Consider the following 26,442-nt stretch of genomic DNA (forward strand, 5'->3'; position numbering starts at 1 on the left):
CCCAGGGTACTAGATTAGGACCGCTCATTTTCTCTATCTTTATCAATGACCTTCATACAGTCATCCCAGATGCTACCTGCATTCAATATGCGGATGACTCCACTTTGATTTGTTCTGCCACCTCCCCAGCAAACCTATTCACGTTAACTCAAAACACCTTCAACACAGTAGAAAATTGACTTTCAAACCAATGTTATATCCTAAACCCCAACAAAACTAAGCTGCTTCTCTTCTCCCCTACGTGCAGGACCCTCCCTTCACTCTTCAACATAACAGTAAATAATGGCACCATCATCTCCCCGGAAGCCCAAACTAAACCATTGGGTGTCATAGTCGATAACGACCTCTGGTTTGACATGCACATCAGTCAAACTATAAAAACTATCAAAAAAAAAACTCGGCTCTCTTTATAGGATCAAATCTTTCCTCACCCCACTTACTAGAAAGGCAGTTGCCCGATCCCAGCTGCTATCAACCCTCCTTTATGCCTCACCTCTTTTCTCCAACTTGAACAAAACAGATCTTAATAAATTATCATCCTGCTATAAGCACATTGCCAGATATGCTACTGGCACACCCTACCAGACCCACCACTGCCACAACCTAAATCTCTTAGGATGGCTGGAACTGCCTTGCCTACTGCAGTTCAATCAGCTCATAGTAGCCCACAAAGTCCTTTACCAGCCAGAGAATACTCCTGCACTAAAAATATTATCAGGCCCTACAGTAACAACTGCCCACTCTGCTCATCCACTAGACTCATAGTTCAGTCAATTCCAGCCAATCTGCTGGAGACTCGCTGTTTGCCACCTCTGTTGGAAAGACCTGGAACTTACTTCCAGCTGACGTGACTCTAGAACACGTGACTCCAGAACCATCGCTAACCTTATTCAAAAACAAACTCAAGAATTACCTCAAAACACACTGGTTATGCCCTTGTTCTAACCCTGGCTAGTGTCCTCTCTATTTCTTAGTTGCCTCCAATTTATAAATGTTACTTTCCTAGTTACCCTCTCCATACCAGGATGGGGTAACTGTATAAACTGCCACTTATTGTGTCTTAATCCTGAATGTAATAAGTTAATACTATATGTATATAATACTTGTACTGCTCATGTTTGTAACCTGTATGTAACTACTATATACTAAAAGTTCTTTATGTGTATTATGAACCTTGGAGCATTTCTCCCCGGGCCTCCGCTGAAAAGGTTTGTGGTCTGCACTCTTGTGGGAGAAGAGGCTGGACTCTGCCCTTCTGAGCTGGGAATTTCTGGTTAAAGGTTTATAGTGCCTGAATATTTGAACTGTATCTTACTGAAATTGGTACACCTTGTTTGCTGTAGCATAGACTAGATCCAGGCCTGCTGAATCTAGCTTTGTTTATATGCATGTTGTTTGTTTGCTTGTTATTTCCCTGGAACGCTAATTCCACCTAATACGCAGCTTCTCAGTGCTTCTGTGGATCACTAGTGATATCTGCATTGCTTACTGTACTTATTTCCTTGTTTCACTTGAAAGAAAGTTACTGTTTGTCGTTTTCGCATTTAAGTTACCTGTAACACATTGCACTTAAGTTATCTGGCACTTGCTCACTAAAGCAATTATATAAGTCAGCACTAAAAATTAAAAGCACTACACCCTCACTCCCCACTGGCCCTGGTTTTCAATTATTAAGGAATTCCCAATATTATTCTAGCATGTCCAAAGGTCAGTTGTCAATCTCCTCTCCAGCTGGTGAATCTGGGAATCTTGAGGCAATGTTACAACTGCCTCATGTACACAGACAACCCTCTCCTCCTCCCAACAAATTCCAACACATGTGAGAGATGCAACCATATAGCCAAACTGGAGGCTAAGCTCTCTCAACTCAGTACTGGCATAACCAGTCAGGAGGAGAAGGAAACCACACTCACTACAATTCCAGTCTCACATAGACCTACCACGACAGCAAACCAAACACATAATCATACAAAAACATACTCGGAGGCTCTAAATAAAGATCTGCCGAAGCAGCAGGGACCTCCAAAGCAGACACCCAAGCAGCCGCTACCCCAAAACAAAACACGTGCAACACATATCTCACAAAGCCAGTGTGCCAGACAGTCACAGCCCTTAAGACTAAACAACACACCTGATATACTTGTAATAGGTGACTCTATCGTCAGGCACACTGACGTCCCGCTCACCATGCTGAACAAGGAGAGGGTCACGGTGAGCAGCTTGTCGGGCGCTGGGATCCGCCACATAACACAAGCACTCAGGTCACTCCAAGGCAAGTACAAATATGACTCAGTCATTGTCCATGCTGGTGTGAATGACCTGAGATGTACCTCCCTGGACTACATGAAAAGAGACATAAAGGAGCTCTCTGAGCATGTAGCCCAGGCCGGTATGACCCTGACCTTGAGTAGCATCTTACCCTCACCAAGAATGATGCCACAATATGTAGACAAGATGATCAATTTCAACAATTGGCTTACGTACTGGTGTCATTCAAAGGGGATCCAATGCCTGTCAGCTTGGGATGATATGCTCGACAAGCCACGATGCTTCGCTAGGGATGGCTTGCACCTGTCACCCCTGGGCTTTCGGATATTGGCAAAGGCTCTTGCTACCCCCATAGTGCCTTTTTTAGGCAAGGCTCAAAAGACAAACCCACCTCCATAGGTATCACAAGGGATAAGAAACTAAGAGTAATGCTACTCAACACCAGAAGTCTAAACCTCAAGATGCACGCACTCAAAACTCTCCTTAGCATGGAGAACATCGGTATCTGTGCAGTAACAGAAACCTGGTTCAGGGCTCCCAAGAGCACCCCAGCACTACCAGGTTATACCTCATACCATGCTTTTCGCCCCAAAAACTTGGACGGAACCACAAAAGGGGGGGAGTATCGATATTCATCAAAGATATCCACACCTCCAGGTTGGTGGCAAAGCACAAAGCATCAGAGACTATCCATGTGCAACTAACAGTGGGTAAAACTGCCTTCCAGTTTATAGCCTGCTACAGACCACCCTCCCAAACCCAGGAACCCCACTCGGCCTTCCTGAGAACACTGGAAAATATGAAGGTCTCTCCAAACACCATTATATTGGGCGACTTCAACTACCCAAACATAGACTGGGAGCATTACTCTAGCTCCAACACCCTAGCCCAAAGGTTCCTAGAATTTATAAACTCAAATGCTATGGAACAACTTGTTACCACTCCCACAAGAGGGGAAAACATACTGGACCTGATCATCACCAACATGGGGACTCTATGCTCCAGACCAGAAGTGTATCCCTCACTGGTAAGATCAGTCCATAAACTAATCTCACTGGATATTCACATCCCGACCCCACCCCTGCCCAGAAAACCACAGTGAAAAACTTCTCTAAAGCAAATTCCACACTCCTCAAAACTGAGGTGGAATCCTTCAAAGCCCCCGGCCTGTGGAAAATACGGCCCAGACCGCAGAATCCTTTATAAATGCATTCTATGAACACCTTCAGGAATGCATGGATCATGCGATCCCAAATAAAACCAAGACCCAATCCTCCAAAGGCAGATGTCCTGTCTGGTGGACTCCAGCCATAAACAAACTATACAATAGAAGGAGGAAGCTACTAAATGATAGAGCAAAATCCCAAAAAGGGAAGGCATCACTGATCAGTATTAGCAAAAAACTATGGGCACACATAAAATTGTCTAAGGCCTGCTTCGAGAGAAAAATTGCACAGGACACTAAGGATAATCACAAGGCTTTCTTTAGTTATGTTAGGAACCTGGGTGGTAATTCCCAGATATGCTCAGAATTAGTCCAAAATGACAAAAAATACACCGAACCCACAGACATTGCCAACATCCTAGCTGACAGGTTCAGCGCAAACTCCCCCCCCCACCAAAAGTACAAATATCTATCCCAGCAGGTGCTGAGCCCCTGACATCTCAGATGCTGAGGTAAGAGCCGCCCTCTCCAAAGCAAAAAAACACAGCATCAATGGGACCAGATGGTGTTCCGGGCTGCGTCCTACATGAACTCCAAGAAGAGCTAAACCCAAACATAAAACTACTGTTCAATCTCAGCCTTACTACAGGATATGTGCCCAAAGAGTGGCGTACAGCAACAGTGGTCCCTCTCCATAAAGGTGGTGCCTCAACGGATCCTGGAAACTATCGCCCCATAAGCCTGACTAGCTTGGTCTGCAAAGCTATGGAAAGGATCATCATGGACCTCATAAATAAAGATATTGGGGACCTACAAACACCGGATCCTACCCAGTTCGGCTTTGTTAAGGGCAGATCCTGCCTCTTAAACCTGGTTGATTTCTTTGAAACAGTCACCAAGGCCATTGACGAGGGAAGGTGGTCCACACAGCCTACCTGGACCTCGCAAAGCCTTCGATACAATACCCCACTCGGGCATTATAGATAAGCTCACCAGCTTAAATATAAACCCCTATGTCACTAGATGGATTGCAAACTGGCTCAAGGACAGAACCCACATGATTAGAATTGCTGGAGCCATGTCAGACTCCAAACCAGTTACAAGTGGTGTCCCACAAGACTCAGTCCTGGGACCTCTCTTGTTCGGTATATATTTCTCGGAGGTACAGGCCAACATGTAAGGACTGTGGCTGACCAAGTTCGCAGATGACTGCAAACTGGGTGCCATAATCGACTCTCCAGCCGACACAAGCATCCTCCAAAAGGGCCTCATAGAAACAGACAACTGGTGCCAGAGCCATGGCCTCAAGCTAAATGCCAAAAGTGTATAGTCATCCCCTTTGGCAAAAACAAAGTGCCCACAAATTACCACATAGGTGGTAATCCATTAAGTACAGAAGAAGTAATTAGGGACCTGGGGACCCAAGTTGATAGCAATCTCTCATTTGACAACCACGTGGCCAAAGTGGTTAGAAAAACATTTTATATAGCCCACCTAATCATGAAGGGATTCACATCTAGATCAGGGGAGGTAATCATGCCTCTTTACTCATCCCTCATCAGGCCCATAATTGAGTACAATGCCCCTTTTGGGATGTACCTTACCAGACACCTGCAGCAACTGGAAAGACCCCAAAAGTACCTCACCAAGAGGATCAAAGGGCTCAAACAGATGCCATATGCTGTCCGGTTAAAGAAACTCCAGCTCTACTCAGTGGCATACCGCCTGTTCAGAGGCGATCTGTGCCTGACGTATAAAGCCATGTCCAACCCGGAATTAATGGACATGCTGCACCTCAGAAAATCCAAATCCCATCGAGCTACGCTTGAGAGACTTGAACCTCAGCACTGAAATAAATAGGACATGCTGGAGGGACAGATTCATAACCCAGAGGCTCCCTTCACTCTGGAATAAAATCCCAGTCCAGGTTAGGCAGAGTCCCTCATTGACTCTCTTCAAGAGGAATCTTGATGAGTGGATGGGAGATTGTAGGTTTACCCCGGGTATCACTTCTGTGTCACTGTTAGACAGAGGCACAGTATACTAACCTCGAAAAAGGGCATAGCAAAATAAATTTAAAATGGATGGCGAAAGCCAAACACATTCTGGCTAGGCTTATAAATGCCCTAGGGCAGATATCCTAGTATGAACCTATGAACCTATAAAAATGGACAGATATCCAGTCGGACTATCCCGGTTAACAAACGTAAAATAAAATAAATAAAATAAAATAAATAAATACAGAGAACTCTTATGGGTAGTCAACCTTACCTCATTTTTCACAGAGACAGGGTTTCTTTAGGAACTAATCCTTTTTTATGCCTAGAGTAGTGTCAAGTTTAGTTTTAGCCAAACTATCCCTCTCCCCTTTTCCTTTCTGAACCTAAAAATGAGAGAGAAAATATATTCCATACCTTGTATGCCCACAGCAACTCGGTACGATACTGAAAGAACTAAATCTTTCAGATGTTTGGATCAGCTGTTCATTTCTTGCAAAGGTAAGAAGGGACAACCTGTATCAAAACAGACTATTTCAAAATGGTTGTCTAAAGTTATTACCTTTTGTTATACCCACCATGACAAATCTATTCCCAGCAGTGTTAAGGCCCAGTCTGCCAGGGCCTTGTCCTTCTCTATAGCTTTTTGGAAAGGGTTGGATTCTTGAAGTGTTCTAGAAGCTGCTTCTTGGTCCTAGGTATCTACTTTTACAAAGCACTATAAGTTTGTTTCCTTCTCTAGGTCTAGATCAAACTTTGCTAGGATCATTCCCCAGGGGTTCCTTGACCTTTTATCCTTCCTCCTCCCAAATGTAGTTAGCCATGGTAATCTATCCGTATAACTAGAGCTACTGCAACAGTGATCAGTATGAAGAACATTGTACAATTATGTAAGATGAACTTATCGTAACCGTAGATGTTCGAATGATCACTGCTACAGTAGTTGCTCCCTCTCTCCATCGCCCCCATGTTTTTGATGTGTTTTTATGCCATAGTGTGGACATTTGTTTTTGCTGTTCTTAGCATTGCCATTTCTAGGCTCAGTGTCACTTTCCCTGCTAGCAGGAAAGCTCTAAAGGGCTTTGTGCCCAAATTTGTCTTTTAGTCAACTCAGCTGCTTGACAGCTCAAGTTCATGGCAGGTGCCCTGAAACTATAGAAGCTGTCCGACTGTTACATCCTTGTAGGGATATAACCCACACAGATAAGGCTACTGCAGCAGTGATCATTCGAACATCTGCTGTTATGGTAAGTTCACCGTATACAAGTCTACCTTCAGAATCAGCTAGCACCAAAGTCCTGCATGGCCACAAAGCGGAGGTGTCCATTGACACCAGCTGTGACAGTTCAAGAGCCATTGATACAGATGGCAATTTCAATAGCAGGATGAGTGATATTGAAGTATATGATGCTGACTCGCTGAGACAGGTCTCTGCTGTTTACACTGATGGCCTATAGAGTGATGATGAACAAACATTTTGATGGAACTGAAAGCAAGGAATATGGTGACAACTGTTTGGAGAACCTATGTTCTGGGGATAAAATAACTGAACAGCCCTGTTATACCAATGAATGATATGGGGAAAGAACAGCAGAGATCCCTTTCTGAACCCTTACCAGGTGGCTGTAATCCTACTGTAACTGAAACCTGGCAATGCAGGCATGGGAGACATTATGCTGGGAGTTGTTTTAGGTCTCAGTATCCACTTGATCTCTCTCTATCAGTGGAAGTAATGATTACATGTACAGGTCTGCAATCTTGGAATTAACATACTCAACCAAATTTAGTAAGTTTTAAGCTATAAAAAAAAACTCTAGGATAACATCTTTGCTCAAACTATCCCAAGCACTTCAGAAAGGAGTTGGAATGGAAATCACACTTGAAGGAGACAGAAAATAGGCAGCAAAAGAGACGTCCCCACCAAAAAAAAGAAAGAATATAAAGAACAGGAGCAGCAGAAAAGGAAAGATAACCAGAAAGCCCACAATAATAGTGGCAATTATGGAGAATTCCAGGAACAAGCACGTCGATCAAGATTTGACACATGAATGTTTAATGAGAGATGAATTTACACCAAAAAATGACAGGTTAAACATGGCATCTCAATACTGCAAGTTACATACACATTGGTTTACAAAGTCTATAGAAAAAGTTGGAGATAGAGAAATGCAGATTCCGTGACACTTAATTAGAAACAGTTGCGCATCTTGTTGTTGATTGTGATTATCCTCATGGCTGAGGATCTGTATACTGAAAGACACAGCAGTGTTTCAAGACGGCTGCACTGGAGATTGTGCAAATTCTGCAGCATACAAGTAGCTGAAAACACTGGAAGCATGAACCACAAAGCATTATCAAAAATGAAGTAGGTCTGATCTCTTAAGATCTTCTACCAACAGTTAAGGAATTAGAAGCAAGAAAAGCAGACAGAATAGTCAGAGGAAAAAAAGGACAAAGATATGATCAATGATTGAAATAGCTATACCCAGTGATTATAGTATTCTAAGTACTGAGACACAAAGTCAGAAAAAAAAACATTATATGCAAGCAGAAACTTTAGCAATGTGGGATAAAGACAGCCAAATATTTCCAATAGTAGAAGGTGCAACAGGGCTAATAAGCAACATTTAAGGGTACTTAAATCCATTACCAGTACACGTAACTGCATATGAACCGCCGGAGGCAATTTTGGGTACTTTGTGGGTGCTGATAAGAGCACTCTTGGCAAATGGCAAAGAAAATACACTAATTTCTTGAACTCTAAACCCGGGCTCAATAAAAGGGTTCATTCCTGTCACTGTATTAGAAACCCAAAATGTATGGAGAAATTACAAATGTAAATAGGAGGAGTGGAATGAATGATTGAACTGAAGACTTAGATTCCATAACCTGCAAAAGAATCGTAGGATTAACTTTATTCAATTTTTTTTTTTTTTGAGAACTGGCCCTATATACTGTAGAGAAAGGCCTAGGGTTGTTGCTTGTATTATGATTTTATAATGCTCAAGTTTCTTTGGAAATTTTGTAGAGTCCAAAGTCAGCATGGGCATGAAAGGTTTTGGCTCCAAAGAAGGGTCTCCTGAAGTCAGGATAGAAAGGAACGTCCCAAGAATGAAGATTCTCAGTTGGTTCTTTCTGTTACTTAAAGCATAATTGCTTGACAAATTGTGCACATAATAGTATTCCAAATCAGTCAGGATCTGACTCTGTTGGGGGGTGTCAAGGAGGTATACCTGCACTTACACTTTTTGAAAGTGTGGTTTGTGATTACCAGAAAAAGGTGAGGAATCCCCTACCACAAACAACAGCAGTCACAAAAGCAATAACAACAAAGATGTAATTAATCAATTATAAATTTGGCAAGATACCAGAAGGGAAATCAAAGGAGATAGCTACAAAAGAGGAACTTTCCCACTAAGCACCCAAGAGGAGATAAAAAAAACTTCAAACAAGAGAAAGGAAGAAACTCTAAAATTTGAAAAAGTTCAGTCAAATGCAAAAAGACAGAAGACCCAGTCAGGTAAGAGAAAGCAAAACTGATGGAAATTTCACAAAAATGGAGAAAGAATCTCTAAGGAGAAGTGGATGATGAAACAAACATAAATTCTTCCAGGTTTTGTAACACTTTCCTCAGAAAAATTAAGAAACATAGCCTGGGGTAATTTTTCTGTGCTGTCACTGAAGTGTAACAGTAAAGAACTGGAAAGTACCACAATGGTTCATTCTGGGATACTGGGAGGGACCTACATTGCTGGCGAAAGTTTTACATGCCGAGCTGACCTAAGGTCCAGCAACCTTATTGCAATCTGCAATTATAAAGGACAGACTTCCTCTTTCTCTTACTTAATGAATAAGTCCACCCCTAAGATTATCCCATTTCATACTGTCACTGGAGCAGCACAACAAAATATAGCATCAAAAACGAAAATGTTTTACATCAAAATGTCGAATATCCTGTCTCTGACATCTGCAGTTGAAGTTATTCGACATAGCAGAAGGTGACATCAGACACCCAGGATATTCAGTTTAATGCGCCATGAGAATTTCACTTGTACAGCAAAGGTTTTTACTGTCTGGGGAGGCTGCACCTCCACACCCCCTGCAAATTATATATACCAACTCCAAGATCGCACTGCAGTGAGGAGAATGGTAAATTCCCCCAATCCTCTCTTTACCACGATCTGCATTCAAAATGCTGAACTCATAATCACATTTAACATTCGTTATTATGAGTTCATAATATTCTAGCTTGGCATTGCATTGTGCACCTTTGCAATTGTACTTTCCATCAACTGACGTTCGATCAGCTGCATTTCATGCTTTTGATAGTAAAGCATTCAGCAAATGTAATCATTAATATGAAGGCAGTCGGCACGCCAAACTGAATCATTAAAGGGGACGGGGGGGAATCTCCTTCTCCCCTGAGATATGGAAACCTCACTGCAACTGTACATTGCAAGGACTAAAGGTGGAACAGCCTCTGCAATGGTGGGTGAGTGCTTTGCTACCTATGAATAAAGCTTCTTTTTAGTTCTCCTGCCATTTTTCTTTGCACTTCAGAGAAAACAATATTAACTGCAGTAACCATCTCTTTAGTGTCCCATAACCCCATCCAACAACAGATCTGTAACAAGGAAGGGTAGTGTCTGGGGTAACATATCCATTTTGCCCCCCAGCAACAGTGATAAAACACTATAATTTCCTGCATTCATGATCCTGTGATTGCTATTCTGTGATACTGGGACAGAATGTTTACATTTTAATCCCAGACCACCACAGAAATGTTGACTGAAATACAGAATGTCTAGAAAAATGTAATAATGAGCATCATCATCATCATCATCTCTTTTATTACATTTTTCTACATGGGGTCAGGGTGGCTCGTTAACTTTCACCACTTCTCTTGATTCAGTGCCACTCTACTACCTTCTTTGGCAGTCATGTCAATCTGTTTCAGGTCTTCTCTCATGCAATCCATCCATTTCTTGGCTGGATGCCCTTGTTCCCTCTTGCGTTCTTTCTTTCTCTACCAATTCCTTTTCACCAGATTGTCTTTTGCTTTTCTGCACTTCATCTCCTCCAGCTTACTCACCTGCTCTGCCTTCATTGTCCAATTTTCTTTACCATACAGAACTACTGATTGCACCACTGTTTTGTATACCTTACTTTTCAGTTTGGCATTCTTCTGTCACACACTAACTGTTCCTCTGGGCTAGAGGGCTGCAATCCCTCTGATTCTAGTTCTGACCCTCTCATTCAGACTTCTGTTCTTCTCAACACCCCCAAATACCTCAAGCTAGTAACTTGTCTGTGTATTTTCCCTTCTATGTCAGGTTTCAGCTTTTTCTGATTTCTCCTATTTGCTACTATTACAGTTGTCTTATCTATATTCAGTTTTGTTCCATGTACCATCAAATTTACATACTTGTTCAGAGTCTTCCAGTAATACTACATCATCTGCTTACAGCAGCTTTGTTGATTTGTCCTCTGACCTATTTGCTTATATAGTCTGCAACAAGTATGAACAGGAATGGGTTCATAGCTGACCCCTGACACATACCCAATCTCATTAGGAACCCTCTGTGAGTCTTAACAGTGTTCATACTTGTGACTTTAGGTCCATGTACATAGACTGCACTGCTTCTACCAATGTTTCTGGAATTTTGAATTGGCACAGGAATGTCCAAAGTGGTGTTTGTGGGACCTTGTCAAATGCTGTCCCCAAGTCAAGGCATTCTTAGCCGGATTCGTTCCTTATCTTCATCTTCTCTGCTATCTGTCTCACTGCAAACATCAGATTGATTGTGCTGTACTCAGATCTCAGTCCAAACTGCTCTTCTTCCATCTCTGTTTCTACTACTCTGTGTACACTATTGTCAATCACCCTCTACAGCCCTTTCATGCAGCGTGAGAGGAGTTTAATATCTCTATACTGCCCACAGTTGTGAATCCTCTTTGTTCTTGTACACTAACAAAAAAATGCTTGATCATATCTGCTATGACAATTTGAGCTTGCTGCTTTCCCTAACTTAATTTGACTCAATGAATCAATCCTTCAGTCACCTACCCAAGAGTGTAGTAATTTCATTGGCTAAAAGTGATGACTGAATTCCCAGTTAATATCGTCAGGCTGGTTTTAAATATATGGGAAGTATTTTCTATATGTTTTACAGAATTATAACTCAGAAAGTATATCATCATGTTGGTGGACGAGGTTGTAATTCATATCTATTGTCTTAAGGAATTATAACTGGAAAAATGTATACTCACATAGGTGGATCAGGTTATAATACTATGTGTGTCTTATATAATTATAACTGATATCAGTGAATCAGGCTGTACTGCTAAGCACTTGCATTACGGAATAATAACTGGGAGTTTGTATTATCATATGGGTGGACTGGGGAGTAATACTTATGTAGCAGAACCAACTATCACTGGAGGAGCATTTTCTCACATGGATAGACCAGGGTATAATACTGACCATGTACCTTACTGAAGCATAACTGGGAGAGCATATTCTCACATTGATGAACCAGGTCGTGGTACATTCTACATGCATTTCAGAATTATAAGTGGGAGAGCATGATCCCATGTGGGTGAATCAGTTTATAATCAACTTTTATAATGCGTGAGTTGTAACTGTAATGCATCTAACGATTTTGCCATACTAAACGTCAGATGGCTGAAGTCATTTAGTCTTTGGGTTGCTAGCTGTCAAATAGGATCCCACATCACAGAGATGAGTTGCCGTAAGTGTTTTTGTTAAAAAACTCAGCTCACAATCATAGTCAGTTTTATTTATATGTATTTGTTGACTGGGAAAATATGCAACACACTGATACAGCACTTAGCATTGCTGCCACATAGCGCTTGGTTCTACAGTTCAGTTCTTAGATGGAATTACTATTTTGTAGAGTCTGCATGTCCTCCCTGTGTCTCTGTGGGTTTTACCATTTGTTCCAGTTTCCCTTTATATCCCAAAAGCATACCATAAACGAACAGAGATTATCAAAATTGTCCTTAGACATGATTGCTATGTGAAATATAGTGTGTGTGTGTTTCAGTACATGCATGTTTGCGTCCGTGTGTGTTTGTGTGCGTGCATGTTTGTGTCCGTGTGTATGTGTGTGCCTGTGTGTGTGTGTGTTTGTGTGCGTGCGTTTATGTGCCCGTGTGTGTTTGTGTGTGTGCATGTTTGTGTTTGTATGTGTGTGTTTGTGTGCGTGCATGTTTGGGTCCATGTGTGTGTATGTTCTAATGGGTTCTTCTCCTTATGCCCACTGAGTGGGACTAACACGGAACTGGTGAGGAGTATATTACATTTGGATAAACTAAAATCCAGTTAAATGAATATTACATACTTCACTTAGATTATAAGTTCATAACACTAAGGTAAACCACATTAAGACCTAAATATTTATTCTCAAAAATAGGAACCAACCATTATATGATGATTTTTTTCAACTGCACACATGCTGGACTTTGCTTATCTATATGTCAGTGTTAAAAGTATTGTATTGCTTTATTACTGCTTTCTTGAAAATATCTGATATGCAAAATTTTCATGGCAGTGGGCTGTTTGCAAATGCTGATGACTGTGTAAAATACTTAAGTACAGTAATCCCTAACTTAAATTTGAACTGCATATATTTTTTCTTTGTTTTTATGTTCTTTTGTTCAGTATGTGTGCAGCTGTTTCTGAGTATGTTGAAATGTATGCGCTAATCATATTCATATGCATTTGTTTGCATAAATGTATATGCAGCACGTACTGCATTTTTGAAGGAAGGCATATGTCTGGGGGAAAGAGGTTGCCCGAGTGAGTGTGTGTGTGTGTGTGTGTGTGTGTGTGTGTGTGTGTGTGTGTGTGTATGTGTGCGTGCAGTCATTTGTCTAAGTTGTACCACTCCTTGTTAATATACATGCTCACAGTTCTCTACATGAAGAGAGATATGTTAATATGTTACTGTGTACACTACATACTAGACACACTAACACATACATAGACATAATTGAAACACTTAAATGCACATGCATTGACAATATGCCAAATGAGAACTGCGTTGTTGACTGTCTAATATATGTTTGCTCTATATGTGATGTAATTATGTGCTGCTCTGTAAATTCATTGTGGATGTGAAATGGAAAATACATGCACATTTCCTAGCTGCTGTATACTTTTCTTTTATAGACAAACACACACACACACACACACACACATATATATATATATATATATATATATATATATGTATATATATATATATATATATATATATATATATATATATATATATATATATATATGTATGTATATTTATTTATTTATTTATTTATTTTTAGAAACAATAGACCGCCAAGGACACTGGCCCATGACTTCTTATGATTCTGAAATGGCAGGTAAATTATGATTTGTATTGCTATAACTGTAAGAGAAGCTGTAGTTGGAGTGGACATATTGAGGGACATACATGAGAATCACAGTATATGGACTGACTTATTTTTATATATGAATGTGTGTACTGGTCACCCGTGTGTTTTGTGTAACATGCCGTATGTTGTACAAAAAAACAAAATACCAGATTAATACAAATGTGCCTTGTATCATTGTATAAGTGAAAGCAGTGTACGTATATATGGTTGTGCATGCATGCATGCATGTGTGTGTGTCTGGCTGTGTGGGCAATGGCATGTGTGTGTCTGGTTGTGTGGGCATGTGTGTGAACATGTCCATTATAGTAATGACAGGTTGTTACATTATGTATACCTACATCACCATGTGCATGTGTGCAATAGTACATTTATAACATAATAGTCACTAGTCTTAATTTCAGAAAGAACACCAAAGAAGGTACCCTGGACTCAGGGCTTTTCTGTGACTCACTCAGTATGTCTTTCAGTTCTTACCTCATATGATGATAAGTTGAGAGATTATTACTATGCATATGACCAAGGAGACCATTAACAAGCTCACTGACATTACCCAGTCCTGATGGAAGACTAGCAGTGTTCTCCATTAAGTCGACTTTCTTCACATATTCCCAGTAACAACTTGCAAACACCTATTCAGTCATCCAGACTGGTTTTAATGGTTGGTATTGATAGTTAAGGGGAGCCTATTCTAGAAATGGGGAATGCATGGGGTTAGGTATCTGTCACACCATATGGTGTAGTCAATGTGGTAACAAATATTTAGGTCCTTAGAGTGGGCGTTTGCTTTGCCACTAGTTCTTTTTGGATGAAGGAGTTCAAAGAGTGCTGTGTCATTCATAGCACTTAACATTCAGTACAGAAATGCTAGTTACTTCTAAGCTCCCTGATATAGCTGAAGAAGGCCTTATGGTTGTCATTTGAATAAGTAGCAACCCTAAGTCTATAGCTGGCCTTACATTTCCTAATGATAAGTTTGTTAAACGTACTTACCAGTATTAAATCCCTTTCACAATGTCGCAGTGGACATCTTTTTAATCATGGCCAGGAGCTTTTTCTTTTCATTCTAGAATGTATTGATGTGGTGGTGCCATCATATTGGTTTAATTTTAAACTTGCCTTTATGCTTACACCAGATTGTTATGGATGCCTCTGTGATATTGTCCAAGAGTGAGTAAAATTTAGAGCGATGGGTAACAGCCTTTACCATTTGTGATTATCAATAAGATCAGTAGTTGTTTTTGGATTGCTCCCTGAAGGTTGTAGAGTTATTAGCATGCCACAAAGCAGGTTTTCATAGGGAAAATCACAGCAAGACACTCAGATTTGACTAGGGAAGGGGTTGCAAGCAAGGCAGTGCAATAGGAAGAAATGTTTGTGAGGACAAGATAAAGAAGATTTATACCTCTGGTGGGCAGGGGGACAGTTTGGTAAACTGTATTAGCATTTATATGGCCTAAGAATCTTTGGGTATATTTTTGTTGGTAGCAAATATTTCCCACTTCACGTGTGGATAGTTGCAGTCACCCATAATAAAGATATTTGCTTCAGTTGTTAACTTCTTTAACTGTTTGAAGTATTCTTTATGCTCTGAGGGGTCTTAGATGAGGCTCTGTAATTAGCTGTAATGGGATAATTCATTTTATTGATTGTAACTAGAACTTCAACCAGCTCAAGATTTGTACCGTGTGAAATCTGGTGAGATATAAATACAATTTCAAATACTTCCCCACAGTTGCATTGTACACTAGAATACAGGAAGTGTTATTACTAAACTGGAACCAGACTTCTGTAATTGCGCAAATGCTGATGTGTTCAAGGTTGTGGAAGGTCTCAAGGTCTGTAATTTTATTGTTAATTTCCTGCATTCAGCAGTGCTACCTTATTGCTGGGATGTCCATCAGGTGAAGAAAAACGCACAATGGAAGCAACAAAAGTTTTAGGCAGTATGTGAAAACCAAAGATGAAGATGGAGACCATCCTAGGCAAAAAAGGGGAGTTAGTTGACCATTTCATCCTATGCAGATGAATACTAAGTTCCCCAGAACAATGACAAGCCAATTATTTAAAAGACTCCATTGAAGGCATTGATGTGCTGAGGCACTAGTGAAGTTGAATAAATCTTTTATTTTTTGGACACTGGTCGTATTTTCGTCTTGTTTGCCTTTACTTGTTGTTTCTGGTATTTAAGAGACTTATTTTATCACTAAATTTAGGCATCATTCTTGGTGATGGTACAATACTGCTCAATGCCAGGGCCTTGCCCACGTTGTGGACATGACCAGGGAACTTAACATCTCTTTGTATCTCTACAATGTGGAATGTCTAACTATCTTTCACCTCACATGGGCAACTGCAAGATATTAACTGTATCAGGGGCAGTACTGCGACCTAATGGCCCTAGTGACTTCCCTAATCCATGCACCAGAGCGGCAGCTAACTGCCACCCTATCCACTGGCAGCCTTGTAGGTGCTGGGTTTGTATATCTCACAATGGAGGCACCGAGGAGTAATACATTTCTGGAATGTGCAGCAGGATTATGGGACCTTAAGGGTACAGAACTGCCATACAGTTAGTTCCCACTAACAGTAGGTATAGCTGTGGTGTCAGCATTTGTGCTACATGGCTGAGGTAAGCTGGTAGGATGACTAGGAGGCCTAGGAGACTAATGTAAGGATTACTTTATTACCTCAGCAGATGTAGGAGTGATGTTTTGGTGATGTGGCAATGTAGTGTTGTTCTGGTGCTGTTTCAAGATTGTGGGTGGGATCTAGAGATTAGCCTCTAGTTTAGATAAAAAGATGCATCTCTCACAGATGGAACCAATTTGTGTTAGAAGTGGGTTGTCTGTGAATATATGGCAGTTACTACACTGCCTCAGAAAAAAATGTTTTATTCTGGCTAAGGATGAAGCTAAATTAGGCTAGGACTCCATGTTGGCGATTAGTGTTTTTATTGTAGGGAAGATTATTAATTTCAAAAATAATAGGTAGTAGAATAGAGTATGGATCTAAAATCGGTGCAATACACTGTTGGTTAAAGACACAGTGTATAACCAGCTTAGTTGCAATAATAAGGGTGATTTATTTTGAATGAGATTTTGTTAGGGGATAATTGATTACATCTCTATGTAACAGTGGGCACTCAATATTCTGGATGTAAGAAATACACTGAAGGGTAAATGAATTTACTTAGTTTAAGAGTAACTGCCTCCACAAGAAGATATGTTTGTGCTTACCAACAAGCACAAGAGACAGCATAATGGGAGTGGGAAGCAGTAATGTGACAAAATTTGTATTAGGGATTAACTAATAAACCAGCAACCAACAACAGTAAACATAATAAAAGTTTTGTTGTGTGAGTTCCCACTTCCTTTTTTTTCTATTTTAGTTAGTATATTCGTATTAGGGGTAGACAAGTTAAGACCAACTACATTTGAGGACACAAGAAGAACTCTACGGAAGGCTGCAAACAGCAGTTGGTTCTGTGATTGTGTGTTTCACTGAGTTTTCTCTTAAAAAATTGCAATGTTTTCTTTTTCCTTTAAGTACAACTACTGGTTTATAGCTTCTCCCTCAGTTCATGGGTCATTAACGTCTAATTCCTACGTAAAACCAAGAGACACATCTGTGTTCTCTTCTTATCAGAACTTTTAATATTTCAACACACTATAGCAAAAATAAACACTGCAATTAAATAAGAAATAATATATAAGAAACAAAGTGAGGAAAATAAACCAATACATTTACCTTTCCCGCATAGCAGTCTGTTCTATGGCAAAGGCTGTTCCATTGAGAATTCTGTAGAAAGATAGCACATGTGCATATCTGTGTGTGTGTGTGTGTGTGTGTGTGTGTATGTGTGTGTGTGTGTGTGTGTGAGTGTGTGTGTATGTGTGTGTGTGTGTGATATATGTTCATATAGCAAGCAAATAAAATATAGATAAATGGCACATGTATGACTTGAGACTTCCTTAAAGACGAGGCACCTTACCATAATAGAATACATGTACAGGGTGTCTGGAGATGAGCATTGGATTAAAAAAGTATACTGCAATCCTGGCATAAATGTGTAGGTATCTAGAAGCATGGCTGTAGATGAAACAGGAAGCAAAAGCCTGACATTCATGTGCATGGGTAACATGTGCTGTGGATGGGGGGGGTGGGGGGGGTGCTAGACTCCATATGTATATGCATGTGGATAGAGATGAGTATGCTTGTAGATGGAACAGTACAGTATATTTTACTAAAGGCAAATACACCCTCATATTTTCTATACTAAGACATATGTATAGGTATGTTTGACATACTAAAGGTATATATACATGTATGTTTACCTGAATTGCTGACTGTGGTCAAAACAATGACTCCTGCATTAGGCAGATGTCTTTAGGTTGCAATATGGGTATGGCTGGTTCTGGGGAAGTGTAACATAATCTAGATGTGCATCTGGGCATGTGAGATGCATGTGTGGATGGTATAATGTCCAGAACACCATGTTTGTGTTTATTGATGCCTATTCATTTCTCTTTTTTTTACTTTTCCTAGAAACAACAGCCAGACAGGTATCCCGGACTGATATTCCAACACAATCTCCATCAACAGGTACACTTGAATACTCACTGTCATTATTTTTAATACTGATGTTAGCAAATAAGAGTGCTGAGAATTTACAAAACTTGTGACATGGGTAATTCCACTTATCTTACATTCACTAATTTCTTTACTGAGGGTGGTGAGTTATCCCAGCAGTTAATAATACTGCCATTACATCAGGGCTTCAGACAACTCACTTTTATCAATTTTTTATGTCCTATAGAAAATCAGTGATTTAAAACAAGAACTTCCCATTCCTTACTTAGCTTATGCATGAAGATTTTGTTGAAAAATGAAGTAATGACTTCATACTAATTAAAACAAGGTGAAACCCAAAAATGATCCCAAACTTGAGATATGACACTCATCAGCATGACATCTCCCCTCTCCCCTTGCCACATAGCAGTAGGTCATAACTGGCCAGTCTGTGGCCTTTTGCCATGTTACATTAGTGCTGGTATCAGCTTTCCTACACGTGCTCGAGGTGAAATTGCTCAAGATTTAGTAGATCACAGAAAAAAAGATGAATGGCATAACTCTGAACGCTTTTCCACATAGGAAGTCACAGCTGGTGCAGTTTCTAATCTTGTGCCAGCAATGATTCACTTTTTAGGGAAATTTCCATGTTTTTGAGTTGGTGCTACTGTGGAGTTGGTATATATCTATTAGAAGGTTTGCCCCCATATTGGGGGATGCAGGGTGGCTTGCCCATTCCCCTGCAAAAAAAAAAAAAAAAAAAACCAAGAAAAAAGGATGTTTTTGTTCATTTGTTTATTGGCCATTTTTTTCTGCTCATTTGGAACATCAGGTTTCGGGAAGTTAGCATTTCATAGTAGAACCGCTGTTATCAGATCATCCTAACACGTTTTATGTTATTAAACATTGACTGCAAGGCATAGAGGGAAACAGCCATGACTATGACCCCATCTGACCTGGGTTGACTAGCAGTCTGGTTTCTTGAAGAACTGAGATGAGGTGGGACAGGAACAAAGATACACCAGCTCAGCTGTTTCAGAGGGAAGGGGAGTGGGACATGTTGACAGTTGACAGCGTGCCATCGTTCCTCTTTTGCTGAAGAATAGCAATCAGGCAAGAAATGTGTCAGCTGGCTAATATGACACTCACAGGGTACTGAGGTGCAGTAGTGCAGAAGCAGAAATAGCTCCCTCACCATGACTTACTGCATGACCACACATAAAACACATCACATAGCCTGAATAGGAAAGCTGAGACAATCCATTACTTTGCCAACACACCAGCCAGCCACCCTATGACGTCCCATACACTCCTGCTGCTCTCCCCAATGGAAGGGATAGTGCAGAGCTCAGTGGTTGTGGTCAGACTTTCCACTCTGGTAATAAAGGATGCAGACAACAAAAGGTTAGGCCATGCAATGCTTAGCTGCAGTGCCCTTGCAGAGAACAAAGCAGGGAGAAGCTTAAGTGGACTTGAAGTAAGTGGTTGCTGAACACAGCAAACAAGTCTGACAAAAGTAACTCACTGCAAAACAAAATGATGGCAGTGCCTACATCTGACTCCTAACACATTTAGCAACGACTGCCAAACAGATAGTATGCTCAAGGATGTGGGACAGTTTTTCTCCTCACAGTTATTACCAACAGTTCATGAGCATCTCTTGCATGAAGTCTGATATTATATTATGGGGGAGGTGTTAATGGCTCCTTACAGCACTGATCAGTCATTTTTAATATTAAAATAAAGTTAAGGATTTCACCACCAGTGGTAGAAAGCCAAATGTTGCAAAAGCTGCATTTCTGAGTTTTGAAAGAGAACAGCCTTTTTTAACTGAAGGAGAGACGTAATTGAATGCAGGAAAATTTAGAAAAAATATATACATACCCATATATATATATATATATATATATATATATATATATATATATATATATATATATATATACATATAGTGAAATAGCCTGACATTTAGAGCAGACTGTAATAATTCAACCACTGCAGTTCACTTAGAATGGAACAAAGATTGTCTTATTAGCTGTCTATGAGTGGGACAAAGGCTGCCTGTTGATATAGGAAACTCCACACTGGAAAAAAAATCCTAGCAGCCTGGAAATTGCTAAAATGGAGGGTGGGCAAGACTATACCAAACTTTCTGTGCTCAAGTGGGAAAACTCAGTGAGTTTTCTATGAGTAAGACTGAGGCTTCATTTTTTTATTGCTTAGAAAATTCCATACCAAAAATGTCAAATTTAAGTAATGGGAATTATTAGTAGTAAAGGCAGACTGTAAGACATCAAACATTGCTGTTACCCAGTGGTGAAAGATACTTAGTGATTCCTACTGTTAGTAAAAATTCCACACAGAAAAGTATTCCAACAGCACAAGGAACTCCCCGTGAACACTATTGTTGATTATCCACTAAGGAATATAACTGTGTGTGTACATATATAGATGTATATATGTATATATAAGTACTTGAGCACACACCACACCCACACACATATATTTATATATCTATAGCTATATATATCTATACACACACACACACACATATATATATATATATATATATATATATATATATATATATATATATATATATATATATATGGTTTCACTTCATATACCCGAAATGCTGAAATCTCGAATTTCAGCATTTCGAGTCCATGAAGCCGAAACTTTAGAATAGAGAAAGTGCATAAGCGCGAATTACGAATATGTCGAATCTGCGCTTATGCAGTGACTCTACGTTATGGGAAGCATTTTTTGGAATGTTTGTGTTTGGACTTTCAGGTGAGTGAGTCTATGTGAGCGTTTTTGTAACTTATGTGTGATGCGTGTGTGTGTGTGTGTGTGTGTGTGTGTGTGTGTGTGTGTGTGTGTGTGTGTGTGTGTGTGTGTGCGTGCGTGTGCATGTACGTGCACGCGAGGGACTGTAGAATGTGTGTGTGTGAGTTTTTTTTTCTCTGTTTCTGTGATCTCTGAGTTAGTATATATATGTAGGGGGTGTGGGGGGGTGCAGGGGTGCTTGCCCCCCTGCTTTTGTTTAATGTAGGTATGTGTATGTGTGGTGTTTTGTTGTGTTTATGTTTTTTCAGGTGTAGGTGTTGTGGTTTGTGTGTGGTGTAGTGTATGCTGTGTGTTCGGGTTTGTGATTTCAGCTTTGTGGGGTTTCGGTGTTGTGATGGTTTCGGCTTCATGGACTTGAAATGCTGAAATTTGAGATTTCAGCATCTCAGGTATATGAAGTGAAACCATATATATATATATATATATATATATATATATATATATATATATATATATATATATATATATATATATATATATGTATATGTGGGTTACCTTCATTTGATCGACAGAGCATTTGACTGACAACTAGTAATTCAGTACACTTCAAGACAAATAATAGGGATTGTTCCCCCTCTCCAATGTCGTGTGACCCCCTGGAGTTGGTATATATAGTTGGGGGGGTGTGGCCAATGTCGTGCGCTTCCCCACACCCCCCCTAACTATATATACGAACTCCAGGGTCACACGACCTTGAGGAGTGGGAGGAGTGGGACCAATCCCTGTTATTTGTCTTGCAGTGGACTGAATTACTGGTTGTCAGTCAAATGGTCTGTCGATCAAATGGGTTTCAGTCAAATGGTCTGTCGATCAAATAAAGGTAACCCATAGATATATATATATATATATATATATATATATATGCATATACATATATATATATATATATATATATATATATATATTTATATATATATATATATATATATATATATATATATATAGATAGATATATATGTGTGTGTGTGTATGTATGGAAAAAGAAACACTGAAAATACAGGAGAAGGAAGTATATTGAATGTTACTCTTTTCTTTTCAATTTACTTTTTTCAGGGGATACAAGCCCCTCTGCACCCACACACACACACACACACACACACACACACACACACACACAGCCACCAAATGTTTGTGTAATAACTCTGAATTTGCCTTATGTATCAAACAAGTGATAGGCTTGGACTTTGAATATGCATGTCCAGATTTTAAGTCATTCAGTCTCCATATTCAGGGACTTGGAGTCCCAATATTGCAAATGGTTATGTGAAAATGTGCCACATTAAAGACAGCTTTTAAATGTTGACCCTATTAATTCAGCAGTTTTAAAAGTAAATGCCAGTGTTATATGGGATGGAGCAAAAGTATGAGAACAAATTAGCTATGTCTCTCCAAAATCTGGACAATTGTGAAATACTTTTAAGGCTGTACTCAAGCTAGTCACCCTTACCTATAGCCAGTCTACTCTCTGGGGATTGGAATTATGAAATCATTTTGGACCAAAATACTAATTGGTGAACTTTGGACTTGCCTGAATTTATATTGTGTATAGAAATTTAGGGATTGGTCTAGCCCCATCCCTAGATGTTTAAGGTATGAGGTTGTTTTAGTATCCCCATTGTTGTTTCATAGTATGCTGTACTTTTGGTAGAATACTGCAAGATTCTGTTTGGTTCTGAAAATCATACTTTTTTTCTTTTTTAAGTATTAAAGATAAGTTTATTGAATGTCTGCCAAATGTATTTTGTCGGAGAGGTTCTTTCTCAGCTGCTTACTGAAAGTGGATAGGGAAATATTTTCAATGTATATGATCATATTGTCTGTATATAAAATGACAGATGTTTGAGGGAGGTGTGAGTGGACCTGTTTGATAAATATTAACAGATGGAGAGACAAAATTAATCTCTGGTGGACACTGTCATAAAAGGAGATACTGCCAGTCCAGCTATATGGAATTTTGTAAATAATTATATGTCATTTGTGAATATCAACATGATTCATATAAGAAGCTTGTGTTACAAATGGATTACAACTGTATGTCATGTGTATATCAAACTGCTGGTACAGAAATGTGTGTTGAAAAGGTTTTTGCAAACTGCTTAAATGCATCCACAGTGTGCCCTACTGGAAAAGAACAGAAATGTACATGCACTAGTGTAACTGTTTAAATACATGTTTTTTTAACAGTGGAAACTGAGAAACAGGAGGTTAACCTCAGTCTAGTAAATTTTAGAAAAATAGCTGAAATTTAAATTACTTTATGGCAGCAAGGAGACACAGTGTCTATGCTGAGAAGTGTTCTGTATTGTCTTGGAAGTCTTTTATTGTTTTATGACTTCCACCATTTGCCAAAGATCTGAGGAAAAGCCCTTGTCTATGTATTTTTACAAGCAGATGCTAAATGATACCAGCTGCCATCAATGGTTGTTTTGGGACCTGGGAACTAGGAGTCAGATGACAATAAATAATGTCATTCTGCATGCTAGCCCAGCAGTAATATATGAAATATTAATTTGAGGAGTCTCTTACTGAGGCACAGCATTCTGTATTCTGTCTTGGACCTGGCAACTACAGGAACCATTCACCACACATCTGTCTTGCTCCTAAGTTAACTAGGGTATAGAAATTCTCTTAGATTTGATCAGGAATATAGTGAAGCATAGTTTAGATGTTTTCTTTAGTTATTTGAGACTGTCCTGCAATGTTGTTTAAATATTTCATGTTATTTTAAACTTTGATGTCACTGTACATATATATTTAGTATTGTCTTATTCTTTTATTATTTATTAGTAATTATATTTAAACCTTTCATTGTGAATGATCTTTGGAGATATATTTAAGTCCTGAGAGTACTTGCATATTTATTTGGTGACACTGTTGGCCACTCCTAAGAGTATTGCTCTTGGTTAAACTACTATTTGTATTAATGGTAACATTATACAGTAAGATTGGACACCCTTTGTTAATGGCCTTAAAGTAGCTGATAGAGAGTGACTGGTGGCAATGCAAACTACCTTATAGTCTGGGCAGAAGGCAGCATAGCTAGGTAACCCATGCCAGCCTTTCCCAGGTGTGTGCATGTGTAAATCAAAGCTCAGAGTGTGTGTGTCAACTACGTGACAAGGACATGAAGCATTGGTTGGACAGAGAGGGTGCTGGAGGTCTTATATTGTTTTTCTCAGCATATTTGGTGAGTTGAGTAAAGATTATTGTTTTACAAAATTTTACCAAAGGATATTGGTATGGATGAAGTCTAAATTACTTTGTGTATTCTGATCTGGCAAGTATAGAGACATGCATTAAATATTTAGGGATGTAAGGTTGGTGAGATGATGGCATGGTTATAAAATATGATATAAAAAGGTAATCTTTGCATAATATAATGAACCAAGGCAGAAGACCATCTGCTGCTGTGGGAGTTTTTGAGGAGAGCTGGTCTGTCAGTGATTCAGTATATTTATACCTGAGGTAAAGTAAAGCAAGGGAGTGAACATGTGTGGTTAAGGTGAATGGATGGTATATTGGGAAGTATGAATAATTCATTTGGAAAACCTGTAAGAGAGAAGATGCTGGATTGGGTAGTGACAGTGTCTTCTTTTTGGGGATCTTTATATTGGTAACACCCAGCGATCTGGTTGAAAAGGTTCCAAAACTATATTTTGCTGTCATGATGTGAGGAAAGGTTTTTTTTTACCTTTTGGTGACTATTTTAGCAAGGTTTCATAGAAGTATAAATGTATTTCTGTTATCTGTATGTGTGTGTGTGTGTGTGTGGGGGGGGGGGGGGAGGGGTTCTTTTCCTAGCAGGCAGCATCCCTTAGTTTATAATGATCTATGAGTTCTTTAATGAACCATTGGTTGGGAGTATTTATCAGACACTGTGAAACTTTGGGGAAATATTTGTTGTTTTCATAGTGCATTTCTTAGCAAAGAACCTATGTCAGAAAGGTCATCATCAGTTAAAATAGATTGCCAGTTTGTTCTGAATAGTTCCTCCTTTAGTTTTGAAACGTTCTTTGTTTTTTTAGGGTGAAATGTGTTTAATATGACGGGGGATATTACCTAATGCAGTTTGTAGAGTAAATGTTATGGATCAGCGGTAACTCAAGGATGTTGGTAGTATTGTGATGTTAGTGATTCTGTATGGAATATTTATAATTAGGAGGTCAGGAAGGGAGTGATTCCATGACATAAAATTTGATTTCGCACTATCCTTGACAGTTATTTTAATCTGTGATTAGTAAGGAAATCTGTGTGACTGTGCAAGAGGGCCTGTAAAGGTTTAGGTTAAAACCACCTAGAGTTATGATACTTGCGACACTTTTGATTAGTAGTAAGAATTGCTTTATTACTAGTGTGAACATACTAAGAGTAACAGGTGGTGCCATGTAGGTGACTGTGATGGCTAAGGAGTCCACGGTGTTCAAATGTATATTTAGAGATTGCAATTTGAGGTCATGGTCATCTTTTGGAAGCATTTTGTCAGAGAGGAGTTGTTTTAATGTTGTTCTTAAGTAGGACTAGGCTCCCACTGCCCCCTCCCAATCCTGGTCTGGTGTTAAAGAGGTAATTGTAGAAGGTGAAGTGTTGGCATAAGTTATGTCATCAGTTTTGATGCATAATTCAGTTACTATTGTGGTGTATAGGCAATAGGAAGATAGGAATGAATCTAACTGACCAAGTTTGTTTTGCATGCTTCCTGCATTAAAAGGGGCTACTTTAAAGAGTCGGATACAGTGTAATGCTCAGGTATTTCGGTTAAAGAAAATGTGGTAGCAGAGGTCTTGTGTTAGTTTTGACAAAGCTCTGTACTAGCAATATTTTAATAGGTGCAGTAAGCCTTATTGTAAATTTGAGACATTTGAGAAATTTGCAGCAGTAAAGAGGTTGTGAAGGGTTTTCTTTGGTTGGTGTTGCAGGAGAAGGGAGAGTGGGTGTGGAGAAAAAAAGCTTTGCGGATATGACTATTTGTAAATAAATTAGCTACAATTTGTAGTATGGAAAGACTTGTAGGAGGGGGGCTAGTTATGGTGGGTGGTTTGGAAGGCTGTTGTTGGATTACTGGAAGGCACAATCAGGGGGAATGAAATCTCTGCTATGCAGAAAAAGGATGATATAGATTTAAGGAGTAAAGAGCATTCTGAAAAGGAGGTGGCCTGA

The 26,442-nt window shown here is 39.5% G+C and overlaps 1 protein-coding gene across 5 annotated transcripts in view; it reads left to right on the plus strand.

Annotated features, from left to right (window-relative positions):
* Positions 1-26,442, plus strand: part of LOC122806256 (peptidase inhibitor 16-like) — a 639,946-nt gene that overhangs the window by 431,378 nt on the left and 182,126 nt on the right. For 4 of the 5 annotated variants that reach the window (XM_044076525.1, XM_044076526.1, XM_044076523.1 and 1 more), the window contains 2 exons: positions 13,777-13,833; positions 18,412-18,468. In XM_044076525.1, the coding sequence (XP_043932460.1) occupies positions 13,777-13,833; positions 18,412-18,468 (114 nt within the window). The remainder of the gene's footprint in view (positions 1-13,776; positions 13,834-18,411; positions 18,469-26,442) is intronic. The other variant, XM_044076524.1, reaches the window with a different exon arrangement.

This window comes from Protopterus annectens, chromosome 7.part0 (assembly GCF_019279795.1).
Source record: "Protopterus annectens isolate FY-2018-M chromosome 7.part0, PAN1.0, whole genome shotgun sequence".
Lineage (NCBI taxonomy): Eukaryota > Metazoa > Chordata > Ceratodontiformes > Protopteridae > Protopterus > Protopterus annectens.